Source organism: Opisthorchis viverrini (genome assembly GCF_000715545.1).
Source record: "Opisthorchis viverrini unplaced genomic scaffold opera_v5_58, whole genome shotgun sequence".
In the NCBI taxonomy this organism is placed as follows: domain Eukaryota; kingdom Metazoa; phylum Platyhelminthes; class Trematoda; order Opisthorchiida; family Opisthorchiidae; genus Opisthorchis; species Opisthorchis viverrini.
In genome coordinates, this window is record NW_008751716.1 from 335169 (window position 1) to 361582 (window position 26414).

A 26414-nucleotide genomic window follows, 5' to 3' on the forward strand; every position below is an offset into this window, starting at 1 on the left:
AAGTGGAGGAACATAATCAAGTGAAAGATGAAGTTGTTTCAGTGGTATAGCGTTACTGATGAAGTGGGTTAAAACTCTTGGTAGCTCGCTACTTGTCTCACCCTTCGTGAGGTGCATCACGTTCGTAGGATAAAAAGCACATTCAAAAATCGGGACCGCGTTAACCCAAAGCAGCTAAATCTATCCTACCCAACGTTTCCTGAATGAATGTGACCGAGAAAAAACGAGAGATTCAGTTGAGTCTCTCATGTAAACCAAACTGATTTGCAACTGAGTGTATTTCTTGAAAACAATTCAATTTGGGTTCAAGTAGAACAAAAGCTTGACGGAAACTCGGGGACTGTGCCTACCTGATGAGCCCCAAGAAGGGCGAAACCGGTCGCAGGCTGTCGAAGAATTTTCAGCAACCTTGTGAGTAGTTTCTTTTATGACGGAGAATACTTATTAAAGAAACTGAGTTGTGCATGACGTCAACACCAACCCAGGTTCCAAAAGAGTATTTAATCCAAAATGAGGCTATTTTTTATTCTTTTGCTGAATTTCTGTACACGTGGTCAACTTTATCAATTTTAACATGATATACTGAGAATTTGTCCAAAGGAGCTGAAGCTTGGAAGAATTAATGGATTATGCAAGCATCTTGGTGTGAAAGAACTAATCCCAATGATGATTTCCTTACCATGATGTGTGGACTCTCAGCAGATTTCTGCTTGTCGGATACACATCAGTACCAAGAGTTTGCAAGCACTACCTTACTGGGATCCGCGCAAATCGTCTGCAGCTGCCCGACTATTTGTATTCATGACCACTGTTGAACTACTAATCCATTTCGGACACCAGGCATTCATACCACATGATAACTAGGCTTGGGGCGAAGTCTCACGGGCTCAATATGTACTGTCGTTTTGCCAAGGTTGACTCTTTGGAGCGTTAAACATTGTGCTTGAAAGAGTTGTACCTAGTGAGAAATCTGAGTTGAACTGTTTGATGTCTTCAGACAAATTTTTTTCAAAATGAGTTCCAGATGGAGGAGGTGGAAGAAGTTGGAGGTGTGAGAAGTTGCTTCGTAGAAAAGAGCTGAATGTGCATACAGTGTACCTCAAATGTAAATTTTCATTTGCTTGTTCAAAGCAGCTATACAGTCACTCCCTGTACGGCTGCCTCAGTTACGGCACCCTTATAGAGAAGGGTTTGTGAAAAGGGCTGTTCACTAAGTACTGTTTTTAAGCGAAACCGCGCTAATTATCACCAGCAAATGCCAGTAGACATTGTTTGTTGTACTCACATCTGTTCAATGAGTACTTGTTAGTTTCCCCATGTTCCTCAACTCCAGAGAACTCAGCACAAATTTAGGAATGGGTTTGTACGATTTTCATAAGCGTCTGACAGTTCATTGATTTCAGACCTTTGTTGTGTTTATCTATTACCAGTCTGCGTGAAGTCTCTCAGCTACCGTCCGTACTTTGCGCTTACGACTGATCATCCAACTGCTGCCATTTGATGCCACCTGTTCCCCCGAAAACCAGACTGGCTGTCATTCACCAATTGTGGTAGCGCAGAAGCCGCACATATATCATATTTTTTCAATGGCATTTCAGTCAAAATACTCGAAAGAAAGACCTTTTAAGGACAAAACGTGACGTTTGGAGTCTGAATACGTGGACTTAAGCCAAATACAAATCCATTGGTCTGAAATTTGTTTATCTAAATTAAGGTGCGTGGTCACTTTGCTATACAATCGTCTTGATCCATATACTTGAGGAATGCAGCCATCCGAAAGCGTGAGGACGATTAATTAGTTGGAAGAACCCAAAAATGTTTGATATTATGCAAATCGCCACTATGAACAAAATCGAGGGGAAACACCAAATCGAAAAGCAGTGAGGCGTGAGTCTATTGTCTGACCGTTGACTTGATGGACAGCGTTTCCGTTCTTTCGATTTGGTTTTGATAGTTCCAGTGGAATTAGTTCGAATGCGCAAGCTCACACTACGATAAGAACTGAGGAATTTCCAGGGTCATTTATCGGCAGTTTTTGACACATCAGCCTTCGATGAAAGACTACATTTATTTCTAAGTCAGTTTGAGGATATTATCATGCGCATAGCACGTCAAAACCATCATCTATTTGTTCAGTTTTAACACGACCAGTAACTCAGTCGCCATGGTAAGGTGACCGTTGGCTTGCGAAAGTTTCGTCACCAACAGAGGCTACACCAGCAGTGCATGGTGATGTCAGCCCGATCGGTGACGAAATATTTGCAAGCCGAGCCGATTGGGAGCCATTTGATCACCAATGAACGCATGTGAGCCGTCAATATCCCGGTATATGTACAGAAGACTGTAGCATGCTTTGGAAGATTACGAGTTTTCGGTTTCCTCCGAGAATGGTCCTTATAAGAAGGAACAGTTGTTTACGAAGTTAACGGGAATACACGGAAACAGTTGTATGTAGGGTGTGGATGCGCTTCACCGGAACACAAGGCAGACCATTGTTATTTGTTTGCGTGGTAACCAACAGTGACCGAATGTCATAAACCGGAACGAGTCGTCACCGAGACTGCACTAGACATTGGGCAATTTTAGTTGGCATATTTTGCTAGAAAGACGGGATACTCAGGAAGACACACATAAGTTCGCTGAAAATACTTAAAAAACCTGCAACCGCTTTTACCATTCCTGAGGTTCATCAGAGGGGCACAATCCCCGAGGTTTCATCAATCTCAGAGCTCGAATTGCTCATAATTCACCAAGTACACCAGGTTGGCTTTTGGCATGACACTCAATTGAGTAAACAACACCACTTGAGACAGTTGGGACGAGTAATCATTGATCGGAAAAACTGTTCACCCGAAGCCGCACTACATGTTCGACAATCTTGGTGAGTATATTTTACTCCAAAAAAAAACAAGACCAGTGTTACTAGTTTATAAAGTATGTGACAGTTGGTTGATTGAAGCTTTGATGTCAGAAAGGAAACTACAACTAATGCAAAGCGATTGCCCTTGTGGACTAACCATAAGACTGGTAGATTACTCAACACTAAAATAGACTTCTCTCAATAGAAAATATGCGCAGTTCTAGAATTAGGCAGTAAGCGCGTGATTAAGGCAACCAACTGCGCTCGTCGTCTTGATGGATATAGCAGGGTCATTCGTTCGACCGTTCGTGGCGAAGGGATCAGAAACAACTCGCAATGGGTTGGTTTTTGGAAAAAAGCAACTCTTGTCCTTATAAATAGCATAGTAAAATTCGTAAGTTGTCAGCTTTTGTACAAAATTTGTGAAAATTTGAGAGCAAAAACTTGAGATAACTCAGATATCTCGACTTTCTGATAGGTTAGTTATTTAGCTGTCTGCAATCGCTGAACAGATGGGATACTTTAGGGCAAACTACTGTTTCTTCCCTGATATCAAGATTGACTGTTTCTCTAATATTACGAATCTGATTAAAATTCCGATAACAATCGTATCAGCATAGAAAATATGGACAACAGTCTTGTCTTTGCCAACGTCGAAGAAGACTTGGATTTTAGTTACAGCGTAGTTGTCTACCTATTCACCTGTATATGTAAATCATTTATCACTAATCGGCATCAAGTGTCGACAAATTATTAGATGTAGTTTGATTGGAAACTCATTCTGCATGACAAGTCATTGGCTGGATTAGTTGAGCTGCTCACTTAGCTTCACCAAACCAGAACTCAGCAACTCGACTCACGAGGACAGGTAAACATTAGTTGTAGGTACTTGTGACCATTGATGTCCATTGATTTTGTTTAAGAAAATAGTGAATAAAACACGTAAGAGTGGGAAACCTGCCCAACTGATTCCATCTACACTTGAGGAGAAAAATCTACTTTCTGTGGCTTTGTCCACAGAACAACAGTTGGAAGAAAACATTGGGAATAAAACCCGGGTCACGTGTGCATTGGTTAGCAACCACTATGTGAATAGTTACTTACGGTTTACACCCAGTGAGAAGACAGCGCTACAGTGAATGAGTTGAAGTTACACTAAAAGATTCCAGATTTGCACACTCTAGACCATAACTCGAACTGAACTGGGGTTATTTTCATACATAGTTTAGGAACAGAACACACTCAGCTGTCAAAGGCATTTGAGTAATATCCCCCGGTTTGGTAATACGTTAGTCAGATTTCAAAAAGCGTCCCTACTGGGTTCCTTCAGGTGCTCAACAATTCCACGCTATTTTTCAAAGAACTAGTCGCGCGCCAACCTTTTTACACAACCGGAGAGTTTCACCTGCATTTGAAGATTCGGCGGTAACCAGCAACTCACTTGAACGCTGGCGAATACTCAAAATGTTTTATTTGATCCATCGTGGATTTTCGCATAGATGCAAATAGCAATAAACCCCTAGGCTTGGAACTATCCTTCTGCATCTCCTAGTTATGACAAAGCCTGAGTGGGATTTTACGCATCCACGGAAGGATTGCAGTTAGTCCAACACATGTACGAGATACATGTGTGAGATACATCAGCGAACCAGACGTCCGATAGGGACTTAAACAAGAGTTTTCATGGATTCCAAAGAGGCCTTGTATGACCGTGCTCCCACTTTATAAATTAACCGATCTTACTCAACAGAGAGTTTGATAATAGCTTTTTATATTCGCTGGTAAACCAGCGTTTCATTATTGGTGATTAATACATTACCCAGGGGTGCCTGAACTCCTCAGGGTTCGGAGAACTAATGCCGTGGGCTTTGCTTTCTTCGTTTCGATGACTCATAGTATCCTTGACCATAAATATCTCTCCCCTGTCTTAATAGATTGTTCATTTCTGGTTTCATAGAATCACATAAAAAGTACTTTGCGTTAACTTTGACGTGGAAGGCGATGAGAAGTGTCATGCTACAAAATGTTTGTTTTCTTGATTGCGCTACATTTAAGGGTTGCGGATGTACGTACTTCATTGTTGCCGTGAACACGGACAGGTTTTTTGGCATCGACGAGGAAGTGTACCGAGCTGTCCGAAGATCTTCCAATTCTTGCTGAACAGATTGGTATAACTGTCGCACAACAACATCCAACTCCTGATGATGAGAAAAAAGAAGTCACCAATCAATCCGAGTATCAATTCGTTTCACTAACACGTTAAGAAAATTTAAGAGTTTGGGATGGATTTAAAATATAACGTTGCGTAGACAGTGCGTTTATTCAGTGATCCAAGTCCATTGCCTTTGCCATTTTTTAAACAATAAGTTCATAGCTTAATTCGTAGATTACTAGAACTTCGTAGTTATAAAGCAGAGGATCCACCCAATCGGGTCGAAAAATGGCTTTACGAGAATAACGTTACTGCTCTAATTTTGATCTGGTATCGTCTACTGAGTGCCAATACTCTTGTTGCTTCCTGTAGAAGAAAAGGACGATGTTCATGCAGACGAGCGTTGCCAGTGGCCAACTTTGTCGGTCGGTTGAAACTAACGTGTTTGTTTTGGTGGACGGCGATAAAACTCCAAAGTCCACACTTTACTTTCATCCTTGAGAACTGAGTTGAGGGTGCCGTTCTTATGTAGGATACTGAAGTACACCGCAAATACATGAAAGACAATACGACCGCACCAATTATATTTATAATAATAAATCAGGTGACACTAAGTGGATGCCATGGTGACTAGAGTAGTGTACTAGTGATATTTGTTTGATGCCATTTAAAATTTATCTAGCGGAAGATATCCTGCTTCCTAAAGGAAACTACTTACAAGGTTGCTGAAAACTCACGACCGGTTTCACCCATCTTGGGGCTCTTCAGGTAGGTGCAGTCCCCGAGTTTCCGTCAACCTTATGTTCTACTTGAACACAAATTGGACTCTTTTTGAGAAACACACTCATTTGCAAATCAATTCGGTTTGCAGGAGAGACTCAAATGAATTTCTCGTTTATGCTATTCTGCAACTGAACGTGTTACACATAAGCCAGTATATTTCCATAAAGTAAACTACTCACAAAGTTACTGAAACATTAGACGGCCTGTGTGCAGCACAATCAGTTGTAGAATATCACAAACGAGAGATTCAGTTGAGTCTCTCTTAAAAACTAAATTGATTTGCAAATGAGTGTATTTCTCGATAAGCTCTTATCTTTCTCTTTGGCCTGATACTGTCTTCTTGTGCACGCTACATCTCAGGTGCAGGTATGTACGATCGATAATTTATTTCACTGATCAGCTTTTAACTCATCAACTCGGCAAATCAAGTTCTCTACACCAACGTTAAAATATTATTGCAATTATTGGGTCAGCTGTTATTGAGACTGGACGTTCTCGAAAGACTAAGGTATTCTTTTCCGGACAGTAACCTCTTGGAAGAAGACCAAATTGACACAGATTCTTCAAACGGGGATTATCTCGCAGAATATATTGCATTGTGTCGGTCTTCTCAGATGATCTCCCTGGAGTGGGATCATTGCAAGTTCTACGTACATGCGGATGGCGTACTGGTAGACTTCTGATGTGGGATATAGGAAAACCTAATGCTGTTGGGTCGTTACCACTTGGACAGAAACAAGCCTGCGGACTTGACTTCGAATCACACATTATGAATTCGACCACTCCACCTAGACCGACAAGGGCGTTTTCGTTTCGGTTAAGTGTTCTTTGATATGTTCTCTCGGTCACCAGCACGCCAGTTATGTTGAACCGAGATATCAGGTAGCCCTCCGGAACATAAAATATGGATATCCATTACTCGACAGAAATAAATACCTTGATGTAACAGGGAATGAGAATACTTTTAGTATCCATTTTTGCTTCTGTTTAGGGTTGATTTCTAGCTCACTGGCCACGGTTTGCACAAAGTGAGTACACTATTCACGGAAAGATTCAAACGAACAGTTCACTACTGGCAATGCCACCAGAGTCATCCGCAAGATCCCACAAGGGTTCGAACATTCACCTTGTCCTTTACTAATTCATTGAGGGCTGCCTGTAGACTGGCAACGCAACAGAATTGCAAGCCTTAAAAAATTATCGCAACGTGCGCACCAGATCAGACGATTATTCCAGTTCGTACTTCTGTGCTGTTTCTGGTACTGCGGTTCAAATGCACCTTACCATTCGGCATCATACTACACAGGAGCGCTGTAAAGTAATGTGTAGTCTTCTGAATTTGCTCGAGAGACATATTGCTTGGTAGTCCAGGTAAGTGCTTGCAGAGTTGCCGAAATGAGCTGATAGGAAGCGTGTTCAGTGAACAAGCTGGTGACATGTTATTCTGGAAGGACGCAGTCGACATATTTTTAGTGAGCGAGCTTATACTAAGCCGACCCAATCCACCTGGCGAAGGTGGGCAACAAAGCTCAGCTCGAAACATTTATCGGAGAATGAATGAATACGACTTACACAATTGGTAACGCGAACGGGTACACTCTGTTTTACACGGGATCTGTGAGATATTTTGCCTCGATCTGAACTCAAAAAATAGTTCTGGTCAGAAGTAAGCGCACAATCACCCTAACTGGGGACGACCCTTGGCATAGTAGTTGAATAAACGTTAGCTCAAGGACCTTTCATTCCGATGTCATATGCACGTCGGTATGAACAACATATCCGCATATTGCGTTGAACAAGATAGGTGTTCTCGGTAAGCCACTGCTCACCAGAAAGGTGGACAATCTTCTCGTGCTTTAATTTCGGTTGTCGGTTTCTTAGAAATTCTGAAGATAAACACCTGGTTTTTAATAAATTACTGGAAGTCAAAAAAATTCGCACAAGAATTAGCCGCTAGAAGTCCAGTTACGATTATTCCAATTATATTGTTTCTAGTGTGCATGCTGTGACTCCTTCAGTGAAAGAGAAACTGGGAAGCTGAAAGCATGATTCCGACAAACAGACACAAAAAACTATCCTTGGTTCCTCTCTATGATGGAATTCTTTAGCGATAAAGAATCATTGGTTTGCTGTCTACAGAATGGTTAACTCTTCAAGAATGTAGATTTGCGATCTCCTCTTATCAGCATTCGGGTAAGGATACTTATGCACCTTTCGTCAATTCTCAGTCACACTGAGGCGCTGCCTAGTCCTTCTAAAATGCTCAGTGTAACGGGGCCACCGCTGTAATATACAAAAACTGTTCAAACGTTCAGATGCACATATGAAGACTGTGGGAGAATATTAGTATGTAGTGTTGAACAAAACGTAAGTCCAGTGCTCTCCCCAAAAGGACTGTGTCAGGAAAGGTGGATGACTGTCCAAACAAGAGTAATGTGAGCGTGAATTCTGAAAACATCGCAACCACTTATAAGTAAGCAGTAGTATTGCCAATCATGTCATTGTACAATCCAAAAAAGCACCAGGCCGTCTACAGCAATGCTTCGTGTGAGTAGGGCTGCTCAAAGAACCTGCTGCTCAGAGAACCTGAAAGGCTGTGAAATTTCTGGAATTCGAAAAACTAAGGAGGATAAAAGAACAGTACCAAAGCGTTCTTTTTCGCTGGAGTACATTGAGCATCTGTGCTCATTTCGCTTTGTAACGTGCTTTTATGGCCTGACCCAACAATGTACGTTTGAATTCTACCAAATTGCCGACACTTAATTTTGCCTCGAAGCATCCTCCATCACTGTGTTTGGATGAAAACCAACCATCACATTAGCTGTTGTCTATATTTCCCGACTTCATATGATCACTGTTGAGTTGTGACAGGTACAATGTTACAACGTTACATAATGTGGATTTAATTAGATTCCTATCAACCACTTGTCAGGAGTAGGATAAAATAGCTACTGGATGATGGCAAACCTTGTTCATGAGTACCTTACTGAAGCGTCACTGTAAGTTATAAGCAAAGTGTCGATAATCCCTCCAACATCATTCAGTACACCTGTGCATCTTCTTCGTTGAAAATCCTGTGCGTTAATAAGAGTAACTCAAGACCAGGACACCTGGAATTCAAGCTCACCATATATCTTGGCCCTACGGAGTGCTGTTTAGCACCCTTTCAATTTTGACGAAGCTGATCTTCAGTAAAGATCAGAATTCGTGCACATCCAAACCGAACTCGAACATGGGCATATCGATTTGTTTGTCTTTTGTGCAGGCTCGAGATAAGTCGAGGACCGGCTAAGTCCGACGCGTCAGTCTTCCGATATCAGCGTTTCTTCTACCGTGGAGACACATGAGCTACTCAATAATATCAACAATGATCCCCGGATTTCAGGTGAACCTGCTACAAGTCACTGCTGAGGCACTTTCATATGTAGTTGAGTAGCGTTTATTGTAGCTGCGCTATTATTCCGCTTTTCTGGTGAATGAGAAGTCCAATTTTTTTTATTTCCTATTTACCCTCAACATTTTTTCGTTTGATTGCATGTAACTGACTTCATGTTCATAAACTGTTTGACCAAAGCCCCGATCATGCTTCTGTCTGCATTTAAGTTTTTAAACCTGCCATCTGTGAGTGGTATTGCGGATTTGACATCAAAAATGTGACAGCCTCCTGAAGGTATACCCTTGAGATAGCTCCGTACAAGTCTGTGGGGGTAATTCGTTCTTCACCCTCTGTTTTTGTGACAGTGACGAAGTTGCAAACATCCGCGTGGGGCATCAAAAGCGCTACCGGAATACTGATGCCTTTTTGGTGCCTTCTGAGTGCTTTAAACAGCTCTTCTATGAGCCGGAATTGATTCAGCCTGAGACGTCCCTTCTAGATGCTCGATATTACTAGCTCGTCTTCATGCACACATTACCTCAGCATGCCGAACCCGCAAAACGGCTCCCAAATCTGGTCGACTAAGTACCCTAGAGCAAGTGGTTTTTTTACACAGATGGACTGGGATAAGCGCTGGCATGAAAAGGTTCTTCGGCTCAAATAATCGGAATGAACAGTCAGCTACTGGGTTGGTTGGTGTAGATACATCCTATCTCACAACCAGTGTTGTAATTGTGAGGTTTTCTTAAAATCTTGCTTTGTGCAGACCTTGTGCTACATTGTTGATTCATTCAAGTACAGCCCCACATCAACTATGTTTATAACATGCATTGTTCAAATTAAACAAGTCTGGATGAGTGACGTGGAGTATATTCGCTCCGTGCTTCATCATGAGGAATAAAGCAGTTAGCTGAGTACCTATTCCTGATGTCTCAGATAATATAGATTCTTAGGACCGGTCCTCTATGGGGAGGGACTTCTTGCGCACACGAAAGAACCGCACTAGTACAAGCGTCTCCTACTAGGAATTTCCGAGATAAACTGAAGGCAACTTAAATCTTCAATCAACCCATAGCGACGCCAGTAGTGCATATTAGTATATCCCCGTCTGCAGTATTTTCTCTGAGATTACTATGTTCACAGTTAATGTGCACGGTCTTGTATACCTACTAAAGGATACGGCCACTGCTCACAAGTATTGAACCCAGTATGATGATTTATCCACAAAAGCCTCCCCAATAAAAGTTCCTAAAAAGTAGGGCCAGTTCCATTGAAGGAGCTAATAAATGTGTTCGTCTTCAGCCCCCAAACAACAAAAGAGAGGTGGTCTTGCAGGGGAAAACGAATCTCACTATAGAGTGTTGATTTTCGTTTTTTGGGATTGGTCTATCTGTTCACTGCCGACGACTGGGAGTCGAACGACTGGGAGACAGAAGAATATAAATTGACAGTAGAGCGGAACTAGTAGTAAAGTTGTCTTTTTCAATAAAAAAAATCCACTAAAAGTACACCACCTTATGGTATTTCGACTTTCAGACAACTCACGTGATGCCGGTATTCCAATTTACCAGATATGTGTTCTATCTCAGCTAACAGTGCCAAGTCTTTTTTATCACGTAACTCGCGATGTTGCACCAGCTGGTCTCCATCGTTTGCCTCGCCTACAAACACAGAAGCAGAACCGTAGAAATTATCTGAGGAATGTTGATAACTCGCGCAGTCAAAATTATTCCTATGGCAGTTGTGTGGTAGGAAAAGAGTCAAATTCTTTAAAAACAATTTAATGGATTTTGGAAGCTCTGTTGGGGTCGGCCTAGAAGCAAACTTTATGGTGTTTTACGACTGGCAGTCATGCGCTTGGACAAAATTCGCCCCTCAGCTCGTTATTCTAGCCTATTATCTGCAGCCGGGGCTGTTGTCATGGGACTGTACAAACTTAGTCTCGGTGCCCACAGACGGTTTGTCGGAGCCCTTAATTCATCTCAGAACTCACATGGGACAAGTGACCTCGATGTGTTCAAACATGCTTCCATGCCGTCTGATTACCATGTAGCTTTTCCGACGAGTTAACGCACCATATGTCGTTTTCCTGTCGTTTTTTCCACCCAAGTTTTTGCGTCATGCTTGGCCAGCTGAATCAGTGCTCAAAATGAAGTTGTTCGCTCTCTGGTCTTTTAATCCCTTCTCAGGGTCGCTAAACATTTCCCTTGATCTACAAAAATCTCTTTGCATGTTCACTGATTCATTTTGCTTGATTAATCCTCAAGATCAGGTTTTGGTATCGATTGAAAACAAGGACGTATAAAGTGTCACATCTTATGGAGTTTGTGTAATCCTGTAGATGGTTTCTAGATTATTCATTTTCTACTGTGTGTGGCACTGCGAGATGACGAAGAAAACCTAAGTAGACGAACGATCGTGTACAATTAGGTGTGTTTATCTCAAAACAACTCAATTCTTCTATCCATAGAGCTGATTTCGTAAGATATAGATTTCTGGAACTCACGTGCTTCGAATTCGATTGCTTCAATCCCGAGGCGATGGAATATTTTGTACTTCAGATTTTCAATGGTGTCCAAACCTTTAGGAGACGGTCTGAGAAGAAGGAAGGGGAGTGACAAGCAGCCAAAAGATATGGGTAAAATTGGTTGAACTGGAGATGAAATAAGCCACCATTTTATGAGTTTACAGCCGAAAATTTTGTCAGCATTAACGTATTGTCATGCATAATTAAAGCTCTTTGAAAGACAACAGTAGATCCCTTCATTTTACGTAATTTTCTGTCTTAAAACATTTATTTATTGTCGTCAACACTTGGTTAAGAAGCCAAAATCAGGGTCAGACATGAACACTGCTAAGTCAATTCGTTGAAGTTGTTCCAAAACCTGTCAGTTCGTACAACATTACCTGCTAACAGTACGGTTGTACGCGCAGTATCAGCGAACTTCAGGTGTGGAAACCAAAACCTCAAAAACAAGGAGAACTTTATACCTAAGAACTCCTACGTTAGTTGAGGAGAATAAGGTTAGTTCTATGATATCTTTTGAACGATTCATCTCTCATAAGCAACATTATCGGTGTTCATAGAAGAAATCAGACGAAACGACTTCACAATATTCGCGCATGTATGTAAACAAACAGAAATTTCAGCAAAAGTGCATTTGCTAGAATCTAGGCGTTTTTATTCAAAAGGTTGCATTTTCGTTCCCGTTTGTCGAGTTATTGCTCCTGGCGAAATACACCAAATTAGTGTATTAAGTTGATATTACTGTATGATCTAAATGAATCCGAGATGAATCTCGTGCTCATGGTATTCAGCTGAGTTCCACTCAATTCCTCCGGTAACACTAATGTAACTTGCAATTGTGTGTATTTTACCAATCGCGTGCCAGTTAGTCATTAATTAAGAAGCTTGGTTGGTGTAAACACAGGGAATACGCTTATGTATTGTGTCCCAGAAGGTAGTGGGCCGCTGGAGAGATTTCAGCAGCGTTATACGTAATTTCACGTTCTGCAAAAACACTCATTTGCAAACAATTTTTTTGAGATACGCACCTGGAACCCAGCTGAATCTCTCATTTATGGTGTTTGTAAGCAACTGAACGTGTTGCATCAAGCTGCCTCATGTTTCAGTTGTTACGACATTTACGAGATCGCGACACATGTATAGACGTAATACACTACTCATAAGGTCAAAGAGTCATCAGCAACCTCATGATTAGTGTAGAATTATGTTCATTTATACAATCCTAGATATCCATTTATGAATTGTTTAAATTTGTCCTCAGGAGCATCCAGTATGGACCCAGTTATCGAACTGAACATCTCATTTGAAAGCTTCATATATATACATATATATATATATAATCTATTGATGAGAAGAATGCGATGGCTTACCTTCATTCAATCGGATGTTCCCATGCTATGCAAGTATATTTCAAACAATTTTTGGACACCTAAGAAATTCACTGATTACATCTAACTGAAATTCGGTTTCCACAATGTCTCATTACTAGGCAGTCCAATCCGAGGCAGCACATTCATAGTTTTATCAGATGGGATTAATTCCACTCTGTCCTAGCGGTGATTGTGTTCCTTCCTATTATACTTCGCACGTCACCAGCCGTCAGAATATTAGTAAAACGATAAAAAATACCCACGTGTGTGTGGTTGTGCGCAAGAATTTCCATAGCACTTCTGGTTTTTCTGAGGAGTTACGCACAGATTTGTCCAAAATTTGTGTGCCATTAGTGAGTTGTTTGGAACAGAAGGTTCGAATCGGAACGGTGATAGACACATTATTTGTTAGAAAATGCAGCTTACCACCTCTCAGTGTTTGCTATGGATCTAGTTTGTCAAAACAGAGAGGGGGTTCGAAATGCAGCCCTAATTTTTCGCGTCAAAATTAGTTGAACTACAGAATGTAACGCTGTTTTATGTTTATTGAAAATCAAGTGTTCTCAAGTAAGAAATGGGCGGTGAGCAACCGGTCACTGCTAAACCACATGATATGAACGTAACTTACTGAAGATGAATGGTGCTACGTGGAGAAAACTATGAAACAGATTAGCTGCTTGTTTGTTTGCCGAGATCGGTAAACGTGTCGTCACCCTTCGTCGGTGTGCTTTTGGGTGGGCGACAAAGCGTTCTTTTATCAAATCAACTACTGATGAATCCATTCGATCTATCTTCAGAGAGATTTGGTAGACAATCGAGGATGTATTACTGAACAAATTTTCGCTTTTGACACAAATGCTTCATCAGGCCAAGTAAGGTTGATCGGGTTTTAGAGCAGTCAGTGAACCAATCCATGTAATTTCTTATGACTAGCTGACTTGGCCTGCGTGAATTTCCTTTTTGTTGGACGGCGAAGATGACTAACAAGATAAAATGCTTCGGGGAATTTGTTATCAATTTGAATCAAGACTTTGCGATCTAGCTTTTCCGGCTTGGGACAGCGTAATAGAATATTCCTCTCAGGTGTCGTTTACAGAATCCGTCGGTCGGTGTACATCCAGGAATGGCAGGACAACTGGGTTGGGGATAATGGTGTAGTTATATGAATTATGGTGGTCGTTGGCTTGTTCGCTGAGCTGGGCAATTTGATTGCAAACGTTTCATCACCAATCGAGGTGACATCATCAGTGCGTTATTGTGGAGCGTAGTAGTGCGTAGCTACGCACTCGTACCCACTGATTCTGGCGTGTAATTCCGTGGCTTCCGATCTATACAAACCTTCATACAGTCGTTACATTTCATTTTGTTTACAGTCACCGGGCTTATCAACTGGAAGGGAATCCCCAACTGCACCATTACTGAGCGTAAAGTCTTTCCCTTCTAGAATCCTACTATAATGTTAACTATATTCAGCACCCTTTTGGTGTAGCTCCACAACTATGTAGTACAGTAAGAGCACTGTACACAGAGGAGGTTGACAAGAAAGCAGCATAACTTGAAGTAAGAATCGACTTTAAGATAGCGGTACCCAGGGGGTTTAATTAGCGGCAACTAAGACAGGTGTTGGTCCCAATACCAATACCAAACAAGTAGTGGGTTGACGCAACAGCCATCTCATACAAGCAGGGATATCTGAAGGTAGTAGAAGTCACCGTTGGTCTCAGTGATGACGAGCAACCATAAAATGAGGTTGGGACGTTAAAATCATTTCTGGAATCTCCTGGATATGGGACCTACTAAGACATAAGACGGTAGCCCCTAAAACAAAAGTCTTTCAAAGTCTCTGACTGCTCTACACAACGTTGCTTGATTTTCTTTAGCAATATCTTGATTTTTATGGCTGTCAACTGAGAAGGTTAGGATTCACGGCATTAGCCCGCAGGATTTTAGTCACAAACGCTTTGCTTTGAAACATAGCCAAACAGCGATTAGGCTTACTCTATTTTTAGAAGTTAGGCAGTTAAATCTGATACTCATTTTTCCAGCTTTCTGGTTATCATATCAAAGAAGACTACAAAAAGAGACTGAGTGTGACGTCCAGTGAGTACCTCATCCTGGGTTTACCATCTCTTTCAACCTTCTCTCGGTTTCACGGTTCTACAATCGACAGCGTATACAGCAATTAAAACTTAGGTATGCCACGTAGCTTTGTTTTTTTAATTTTTTTTATTTTCTAAACAAAATTACGTTGAATTTTGTGAAATGTTTACCGAATCTTGCCCCTTTTTTCAAACTAACATTAGTCAGCACAATCAACGTTCACACAGGTCTCCTAACAACCAGCCCTTAACATTTTCTGATTGAAGACTAACCAATCATTTCCTCATAGAACTGGGTAAAGTTCAATAAATTTAGAAAAACCAAGCCCCCGCTTTATGTTGTAAATTATCGTTGATAGGAATAATGGAAATGCGGCTACCACTAATGATTCATCCAGTTGCAAGGCAGGGATTATCAGATTCCCGGTTTGTGTGCAAGATAAATCACTCTGTGACAGAACCTGCCCCCTCGCTATAGATCAGAAGTCTGGTGCTGATAGAAGTAAACACGCAGATGGGACTGGAATAACGACGGGTATCAGTGACTTTGAAGCAACTCCAAGATATCCACACAAGAAAAAAGGTTATAAATGTTCTTATTCGTCACCTGATCTTAAGGGGTAGACATGCTAAAACGAACATGATCATTGACTAACTCGGTAACTGTGGTGGTCAGTTGCATATGCTGCATTACATTTACCCGTACGGCAACGTGTTGATAGTAGATAAACTCACAGTCGTAAAACAGCCGGTTTCTTGATCAGCTGACTTCCACGACGCTTGGCTATGGTGAACACAATCTGGTCGGTGAAGGTGAACATGCACACGGGGTCTTTTCTATCCTAGAAAGAGAAGGACATGTTTGGAATAATATGATGTTTATCAGGAGGAATCAAGGTCCAAAACCCTTTCTATTTGCTAAAGCTCTACATGGTGTTAGTCAATTCAAACCAGTGCTTTATGCAAGTTAATCAATTGCTCTGTATTTACGCGAAAAAGCGTATAGTAAGTTAAGTTAACTATCGTTTCGTTGTTTGCTACTTACGTAATGTTGTTTACGATGGTGCCTACGACAGTGAATGTGACGGTGGTGAGGATGAGGACGCTGTAAGTGACGGTCCAATCAACCAATTACCACATCCGTTATTGTCATCTTGAGTACTAGAAGGATGACTATGAGTTCTGAACCTAACCATCACAACACTGACTCCTACTACGTTTATCAGGACGTGGGCTTCTGGTCCCAGGGTCGTCCAAATCCACTTCGAAATTCTGTGACATTTATTTTGAGCCAAACGTTTAGCAAAATAAATTTAGTGAACACCGTATTAAGGGGTGACTCGAAGGACAGTGTTTGTAACACCCAGTTTTGCGTTCGACAGGTGACTGTGATGTGAAAGACCTTCTCATAAAACTTCACTTCCCAACTTTTGTGCTACTTACATGGCGTATTTGGCTGCTTGTGTATCTAATTGGTTCATGAGAACACATTAAAGGTGTTCGATTTAAGTGCACCCAAAGTGCTAGTACATGAACGGATTAGCTCGCATAATCTGAATTTCATGTGGTCAGTCCGAAAGATCTTGATTGTTCATAAAGCGTTGATTCAACGTATTTGGCTGGCTCCCTCTTGAATGTATCAGTGGACAGCTGAGAAACTTCATTCCTCTTCCTGTTTTTTCGGGTACGTAGACAAATTGACTCTTGTTTTCAGTTCTCTAGAGTCTTAAAAAGGTTAGGGTGGTTAGCTCAGAAAGGCTAACGCGTTAAAACAAAAGTACGTCCTGAAATTGACACTTGGTGAAACTTCACACTCCGCGTCACAGGGTTTACTTAGCAGTCCCATCCGAGTGACTTTGCCGGGCCGCACTGAAGTGTTTCAAAGTTTAACCGCTATGAAAACTTAGAGGAATTCGTAAGATATTTGGAGTTTGACGGAACGCTGTATCGATAGCATTTCTTTGAACAATTTGGTATTTAAATTATGTATTTCATGAGCTGCACAGCATTTTTTATTTCTTTCAGTCCGAATGATGAATTCTACTCCTGAAGGGTGGTCGTTCTCAAGAGAAGCAGTAAGTTCCCATATTTATATTCTCCTTAATATCTTAAGAACTGGAATAGTGAGTGTATGCTGCACGCAACTGAAGCTGATTAACTCGCTATTTCGACCTTTACATGAAACAGTACCTGGTAGTAACAAAACCTGGTTCAGTTGATTTACAAAAATACAAATCAAAGGCCAAATCGACGCAATAGAGCATTCAGCATGATTGGTTTTGTGCTGAAATCAAATGAAGGGTTTTTCCTGGCTTACTGTTATATTTCAAATAGAATAAGTTCTCTGAAAAGTAAAAATATTCAACGTATGCTCTCAGGAATCGAGAATCAATCGACTAACAAAAGCAGTTCTGTTCCTACTAAGCCGAAGCACATCAGCTTTAGGTAAGAAAGAACTCTCAGTCATTTAAAGTCATCTAAATGAACACCGTGCCTCTATTTATCCGTAGCTGACGCAGTCCGTACCTCTTATTGCTTTCAGTTTCATAACTCCTTGGTGAACTTGATACTGGTACAATTATGATTAGAGTTTACGAAGCTCGAAATTAAACACGACCCGTAATAGCTTAGAAAAATTTGACATTCGCGCTCTTTCTTCATATTGAATGAATATTGCACAGTCTGCTACTCTGAAAAATCTATCATATGTAGTTTTCAACTAAAATAGAAGGCTGGATTACATCAATCCTGAAGAAGTGACACGAACCGGATGGAATGTTCTGGTTAACAAATATCAGAGGTTTTTTGGGGACACTTTACCACCAACGAACAGGCACACAGACAGTTTTTTGAAACTACGTCTGTTGTACAAACAAACAAACGAGCAAGCGAAGTAGTGGAGCCACACGTCTGGATCAATAACTCAGCGGCCCATGGAACCTGGCCTACAAATAAACTGATAATTCTGGGCACCAAACAAACGAAACACTCGACTGGTGTGTCCTAGTGAAGAGAACATAGTCCGTTGAAAACTGATGACTGTTCACATGAAACATATAAATTCTTCTAAAGGAGAAAATTTGTAGCGCTAAAGCAGCCTTTTTAGTTTTACTGATGACTATCTGCATTACGAATCACATGAATTCTTCCAGAATGTGGCTTGATTTGTATAGATGATCAAGAGTGTTCGCTGAACATTGCGTGTGAGCTAAGGGTGATTGGTTATCGAACTACACATATTTACAATAGGAAGTGTGCATAGAACCAGTGAACGGATGTCAGCTCTGCTGGCATAATTAGGCTTGGGCTTTACGGATCACCTAGATAACTCAGTTGTGCTTCAGGCTATAACACATTTTAGCACATGGATAGGCAAATTCAACGTCCTCTGTGTAACAATGGATTCGAACCTATGGGACAGGAAACTACCCGTCTCGGCAGCCTGTGTAGTTCTCTCGATGTTTGATGTTCACTCGACCGTGGTACCAACCGTCGGGACCATTCTTGCAAAAAATTCTTATATACGGATTTTTCAGCACCCTGTGGCATCGTTATATATTGAGAAAATTTTGAAAATAAAATAGTGGTAGTGAGCAAAGAACTTTTCAAAATGCTTATTGGCGGCTCACGGAGTTCTGCTGTCGAAAGACCTAAGACAGTGGGAATCTAAGAAGTGTTTAGGACTTCAAAGTAAACAGTTTCGGATCTCCGTGACCTCAAGTTCTTTTTGTCAATGGTGAAGTTGCTTTCCAAGAAGCAGTGCTGAAGCATTTTCTTGTCAAACTAACCTACTTCCTTTATATCAACATGCTTCATCCTCACTAGTTATCGTAACTGATCACAGTATAAGCGTTGGCTTGTGATTTCTAAGCTTAGGCCTGGAAGTTTATGGTGGTGGGGCAACATATCCATGTCAAGTAGCCTGAAAGTAACAAAGATTTTAGGTGGTTTCTTCGTAGAGAAAGATGCACGTGACCTAAGAGGAAGTTCTCATGATTGCCGCACGGGCTCCAGCGCCGCAGAGTTTTTGGTCCATTTATCGATGAATAATTAACGTTTGTATTGATTTCACAGTTTTTGATAATTCAAGCGGATACAGGTTCCTTCACTAACACTGCTTGCTAATCTCGCGTCCTGAAAGCCGAGGAAGAATAATCACTTATTATTTGTTTTCAATTCTTTTCTACAAAATCAGCGACATATCAAATGAGGCATATAATGAAAAGAGAATCTGAAGTAACTCACTTCGAGCGAGATGATATCATGTCGGATGTAGGTGCGACTTGGAGTCAAGGTCTGAAATGTAGACAAACAGATCCACGTTAACTATCAACTTTTGGATTTCGAATGAATCTAAAATCAATGAATAATACGAATGGGTAGGAAAAAAAGTTCGGTTGTAGATGTCCATTTACCAGGCAAAGTCAACTCACACCGGAAGGTTTAGGAGCAGCAGTTGTTACGAAACACCATACTCAGTCCGAAAGATAGAAGTCTATTTTTTTGGTGTGGTAATCTAACGTGGGAAAGGCTATGAGTGGCCCATTAACAGTTTTCTCCATGACAGGACTTTGTGCCAGATATTCCCTAAAAAGAATGACCTAGTCTCGACTGGCATTTCGTGTGGTCAAATCTCGTTTAGATATTTTCACCTCAGAATCGTCTACTCGTTACTACTGTGAAGGTGTCAGGTTCCGAATTCTCCACATATTTTGTAGAAATTATAAAGTCAAACCACAGAGTAGTGGGAACAATGTTGTGGTCCGACGTTCCGACTGCCTTTGATAAAGTTTTTCATTTCAAATTTACAGGAAATATCTGTATATTGTTACATAGTTAAAGGTGTACGCTGACTTTATACGTTCTGCTAAAATACAGAATCCCTATTGTCGCATAAGAATGCGCTAAAGTTCCGGTCAAAATTGTCCCAAAGTTTCAGATCTTCGGGATATTCGTTTGTCCGGTGACCTGGATGCCAATACGCGTAGAAGAAAGAAGGCCTCTGCTGCCTAGTTATTTATTAGAAAATGCCAAATGATCATTTACAGACTATCGGAAAGGGAAGCTAAACTCTCATTTGCAACTTATTTACAAAACTGAACATCCATCTTTCCCTGAACGCGTCTTCTTGAACATTCCTGGATATTCATTGACTCAAATCATTCATTGCTCAAATCCAACTAAATGCTACAAAGTGACTGCACAAATTCCTCAACTGATCGCTCATTTCAAGAGACGCAAAGCGAATTTGCAAGTAGAAAATATACTACTCGTATGCCTCCCCATCAGTAGTATCACTGTTACACGCGTATCTCTGAGAAAGGAAAGTTTTAGGTTTGTATGCTAATCATTCCCGAATTTGTGGCTGTTAATCTATAGTTGCTAGTTCTGCATCCTCCCTACTGATCATCATTGTAATAAGGGTGTGGGAGCAGTGTCGAAGATGCAAAATTGTCTGGGTTGCCCTAAGTTTATCTGTCCAGTTAGCTGAATTCCTGAATTTTTCGAAGAGATACATGCTAACCATTGCAAGACAAATCAAATTGAGTAAACGATCGGTGCTGAACTACTAATATCGTTGAGTGTGAAGTGTTCCACAGTTCTTTCATGACCAGTCCTTGGGTATATGATGTTTTCTTGGGTTTGACAGTTATTCCTTATCCGACCGTCGACAGTTGCTCTAAAGCGGAACAAAATTCTCACACCTGCGGTCAGTAGTTCCGTGATGTCAAAGTAAGTGGCAATAGCTGTCGGTCACAACAACAAATGGTCCAGTCAAAGCCATTCTATGAAATTACTGTATCGTTGACTGCAGTGCGCCATAGTTGTGTCACTCACACTAATTTGTTTCGGTTAACAGTCTACTACATACCTCGAACTTTTCATGCTGCGCTTCATATTCGTTTAGGCTGGTGGGCAAGCTCGAGCTAATCCTGCACTTCGCGTGAAGTCTACAACACCTTTTCTGCTGACTATCCGACGAGAAGCATCACACAACGAGAATGCTTCCTCCAGAGAATGGACGGGTGAACGTTAGAAAAAAAATCATTTCCCATAATTTGACAAGCAACTCGTTGCTGTCTGACTTTACACTGCTGGCAGACTAATGAGTATCAGTAGGACGATTTAATTGGATTGCGCTCAAACTCCTGTGAATTTCCACATTTTTCCTCCACCATTCTCGCCTCGTTCCTCGGGTGAAAGGGGGTTGGGTACTATCCACATATCCGTAAACACCCGTTTTACATGTGTGCGTGTAGAAGGCTAAGGGCAAAAACAGATTGCAAGTTGACAGTTGAATGAAGACCGTGCAACCGTGGCACATTCCGAAGTCACATGGTGGCCCACTGTCCAAAAACGAGTGAGATGTGAGACCAAGTTGGGTTGTGTATCCTCTGTTTCGGAAAAGATTATCTTACAGTTTAAAGGTTATCGTCAAAATTTGTAGTGGGTTCTTCTTAAATTGTGACAAGCTATGCAGTGGAATGTTGTGCGATTCAAATATGCTTGTAAAATGACCACACTAATGACAGTGGGAAAAGGAGGAAAGAGAAAATGTCGTTTGAGAGAAGTTCGCGACTTACGGCAGGGGCAAGGAGTTGTTCCAACAACTTCAGTCCATCCACAAGACATTCATCTTGACCATCTGCTTGAACGGTATTCACGCGAACAGCTAGTTGGTGGATAGCGATTTCAGCTTCTTTTAGCAGCGCGTTGTCTGAGTACTCTTTAGGTGTGTATTCGATCAACCGCTAGAAAATGGAAAAGCAAACAGGTCCTTACTCATTATAGACTTTGAGTCCTGAATAAGAGAAATGCAAAGTGTTATCCCAGTCAAAGATAGGGCAGACTTCGTTTAGGCGCTGCAATTATTAATAAAAATTATAAGGTATTCCATTGTATAAAAATATGATCCAATTCGTTGACATTGTATTCTGATGAGTGGTTTCTTCAAAGGAGCCTATTCTCTGCTCTGACTGAAGACCTGAAAACTTGCTTTACTCATTCTAAATCCTTCCACAAAGTTTGGTAACGAACCCTTAGAGAAGTCAAGGAAAAGTGAACAGAGGGCCGGGATTTAGTACATCCCTGTATCACAAAAGAAATTTGGCGACCTTTTAAAAGCGGTCACTGTTATGGTCAGTGTAAAAGAGCACGGTACAGAGGCAACTATAAGGCGACTGGGTTTTTGGACTCCGACATGATAAGAGAGAGGGCGAGCTGCTGTACACCGGACGATATTTCTCGAGAGTGGAGCACAATTTTAGGAGAACCTACTTACTTAAAGAAACAAAATTATCGATTCAAGCTTTAGTTAAATTGTCGGAAATGTTGGACCTGTCAAAATTTTTCTAGCCTAATTAGGCAAACCTAAAGTGAACTTTGTTTTCTTGCCCTAGACATTAGAGTGCAAAATGGCCTGGCAACAAAGCAGCATCCGACGATTAATTCTGCGTCTACGTCAAATGTCAAATACTATGTCCAGTATCTCGGACGTCTGTTGTTTCCTTATATGGTAACTATCTTCTTTCAACCACTCAGTACGTAGAATGGTGGTTCACTCGCTTAAGATCTAGTTGTAGATTTAAACGGTGCAAGGTGTAAATAAAAGTGCCGTTTGGTATTCAGATCTACTTTATGGGCGTTAGAAAAATGAACAATCGTTTCAAAAATGAATGTCGCGCGCACTCCAACTATGATCCTACCGTCTCACAAGCCTAAAATCAACTCAGTTTGTTTCGACTACGAACATAACGGATTAATCCTCACAATAGTCACTAGTGATCTAAGAGAATTGGCTAACACAAGAGTAAAACTCTAATCGATTATTGCCTTATTGTTATCCCTCACAAAGATCTGTTTGATGTAACAAGCTAAAAACCGTGCTCAAGTCAAGAAAGCAGCGAACACTAATGTCTCCTATCACAATGTAACTGATAATGTTGATTAATCAATCGACCAACCAAAATACTTGATAGTTTTCAAAATTTCACTCACCCGAACCAAAAGCTCGTATCTGGGAATACGCTGAACCGGTTGAACTAGTAGAGCTTTTAGTGGCAATTTGCTTCGTAAGGTCCGTAGTTTTTGCTAAAATACAGAGAAAATAAAAGAGTAAATTTATTCAGACGATTGACTGAAATTTTGTTTTCTTCGTGAGTGAAAGCTGTGATTTTCCTTGAGTCTGCAGGCATAACCAGGCGAGTATGTGGATAAAAGTACATCACTCCAACGCTGCATCTGCATTGGTCCACATAGCTGGACTTGAAAGGGGTCAAGAAACCCTGCCCCCGTATGAGAACTTAAAATTTGCAATAATATGCAGTAGGATAATAGGCATCTCGTGTCACTTTTGTGGTTGACAGACGTACCACTCCTCAGAACAATTCAGTTTCTTGAAAAGAATTGAACGTTTTACCCATTTGAGCACGTTAGCTCATTTAAGGATGTGAGTCATCCCGTTCTGTCCATATTTGATAACTATGAATGTAGGCTCTTGGCTTATATGGATTCAAGGAAACTCTTAATCGGGGTGGTAAAGAGTAACAGACTGACGATATAGCAGAATCCTGTACGCGAAGTGGGTCGCCCCAACCACTATTTTGACGTCCCTACACCACACATAGAGGGCATTGGACTCAGAGTATTTCCTCGGCCGTACCAAATTTTGGAACCCCGGAGATGTGATATGCACGCACTCTCATGCACCATTGATGGGTGAAACTGAAGCCCAACGCTTTTCCCTTTTGTTGTGGCTCCAGTGAGACAAATGGATAGCTTAAACAAAAGTTATGTGAGTGTGTAAATTCTAAAAATCCTACAACTAAATAGAAATTTTCATCAACTCTTCGAATGGTTAGTGTTACCTGAACGAATGAATAAAAAACTCCGTATCTAAAAAGAAGTTGAGTGTCAAAAAGCTTCTCAAAGCTTCGTTTGCCCGTAACTTTTAGAGTCCAGCAAAGTGTATCCGTATCTCAGCTGGTCTGAACACATTTAAGAATACTCATGTCAGATTTTTGCTACTTATATCAAGAGAAGTGTTCTCCAATGAAAGGGTTAGAACCAGTATCAGAGGTCTAACGGAGAGTTTGGTACCAAAGCAGCCGTGAGAGAACTTTGCCGGCCAAATTTAACATGACATCTACTTTCCCTAAGGACTTCACGTGAAATATATTTTACCCAACATAGAATAGTTGGGATAAGGGGAAACGATGCGAAGGACGTATTTTAAAAATCTGGCTTCCCACAAAGATTTAGTCCGGCCTTTTGGATGGTTCTTTTTTATTACATGAGAACTTTCTAAATCCACGCCACTGCCCTTCCCGATTTAATCAGCTCATTGCCGTGTTCACTCAATACACCAATAAATGGCTAGCCTTACGAAATAACCTTATATTACCATCCAGTACATCCTCTCTTACTAATGTGGAATTAGCAATTTCGTATATGGTCGCTACCTCCTTTTTCAGTCTTGAAAATCTCAAGTACAGGCTGACCGTATCGTTGCAAATCCCGGTGAATATGGAATACATTTCAAAACTCCGGTTTTATTGCATTTCGTCTCTATGGAATAAAATTCGCGTTCACTAAGTAACAAAAGTGAGTCACCAAAAAGCCGTTTGTTCGAATGTTGTTAACCTGTGTTAACTGTGTCACAAAGTCAACTTCCGCAAGTTCACTCGATTCGGCTTAATCCAGTAAGCAATCAGGTGAGCCGTGACCTCATCAACAGGCATCAAAAGCAGATAAAACTAACTTGACGTCTTCATGAAAAAACAGTCGTTGGAATGGGCAACACAGGATACAGGAATTTCGTAACAACAAAATTTATAATTTTTGAAGTTAGCGCTGTCGTTCAACATAATTCAGAGGCTAGCGGTGAACCACTGTTTAAGTGAAAATTCCGACCCTAATATCGGGCTACTCAGTTGCAGAATAAGCCAGATTTTCACAATAAAAATTCACGCCGTCTCTTGAGTGATGTTCCTTCTAAATTGCTCTCCGTTTATGGGAAGGGTATTTGAAACAAGTAAGGGAAATCACAGAACGATTTACAAGGCTTAGACGTACGACAGACAACCGAAACTCACCTCACAGAACTTCTGAAAGGCTCTGATATTCCAGCAGGACTCAACAGTCTTCTCTGCATTCGGAAAGTGCTCCACAAACGAACAATAGCAAGAGGTCACTGCTTCACGCGAGAACTGTAAAAGGTAGACAAAAGACCAGTGTTTACGTATTCATATACAAATCTTGCACATTTCGGTTCGATAGAACTGACAACTATAAAATTCTCGGTGCTCGAATTCGGCAGAACAGTCATAAGAATCAAGTAATTCTCCCGAAAATATAAGCGCCCGATGCGTTGGAGATAGTCCGTTGTCGACATCTTCTTTGCCTATCAAACGGCTGGTCCACTGAAGGAGTTTCAAATGACCCATTGAATGGATCCGAAAATACTCCTATGTGACTTTTCTATTTCGACAAGTGTAGCGTACATGTCAAAGCAACTGACCATAAAAAACTACTGTTATTTCTTCCTGGCTATAACTTTTACGAAGAAGAGCAGAATCATTGAAAACATTTGTGGTATGTGCCACATAAATCCTACAATGAAGTGACTGAATGTGAATAGGTACCTGAATAGTCTATACGGTCGTCCGAGCTTAAAAGGGTGAGATGGCCGACATAAGTTTTGAGACAGCACCTGAGTATTTGATCGCATATATATGTATATATATAACATGCCACACAGTAAAAAGAGAAAAAACTGACTACATCCCTTTCGTAACATTCATAGTGATTAAAATTTCTGGTTGGTTACAGCCATAATCGGAAAATAGGAATTTCTCGTAAGAATGTTCTGCAGGTCTCGCATAGAGAAGGGTTGTTTACCCTCCCTCTTTCCGCTAGAGCATTCAGTTAGTGTAACAAGAAGGTCTGCATCCTGGACCACTTTGATTCTCTTGTTCCCAAGCTAACGTTGCTATTGTTTATGAGATCCTTCTACTCTTTAACGCTGACGTAAATGCGTTTGCTAAAATGTCGATCTTAGTTGTATAAACTTTCAGCGAGTAAGACATATTAGTAATGATTAAATGACCTTTCAAAGAAGATCATCAGCTGCCACGACTAAAGATTAGTGCTCCGTATCGATAAAGTTCACTCAACTGCACCAGTTCTTTTAGCTGTAATTTTCACCAAGACCGATAAAATGGACAGTGATGTAAGTCTCCCCTACCC

At 41.0% G+C, this 26414-nt stretch overlaps 1 protein-coding gene across 1 annotated transcript in view; it reads right to left on the bottom strand.

Annotated features, from left to right (window-relative positions):
- T265_03907 (hypothetical protein) overlaps nt 1-26414 on the bottom strand; it is a gene marked incomplete at both ends in the record, with an annotated part of 78083 nt that overhangs the window by 46126 nt on the left and 5543 nt on the right. Inside the window, 8 exons of the mRNA XM_009168508.1 lie at nt 4934-5058; nt 10717-10832; nt 11678-11766; nt 15903-16009; nt 19413-19463; nt 21752-21919; nt 23166-23258; nt 25262-25375. Of these exons, the coding sequence (XP_009166772.1) occupies nt 4934-5058; nt 10717-10832; nt 11678-11766; nt 15903-16009; nt 19413-19463; nt 21752-21919; nt 23166-23258; nt 25262-25375 (863 nt within the window). The remainder of the gene's footprint in view (nt 1-4933; nt 5059-10716; nt 10833-11677; nt 11767-15902; nt 16010-19412; nt 19464-21751; nt 21920-23165; nt 23259-25261; nt 25376-26414) is intronic.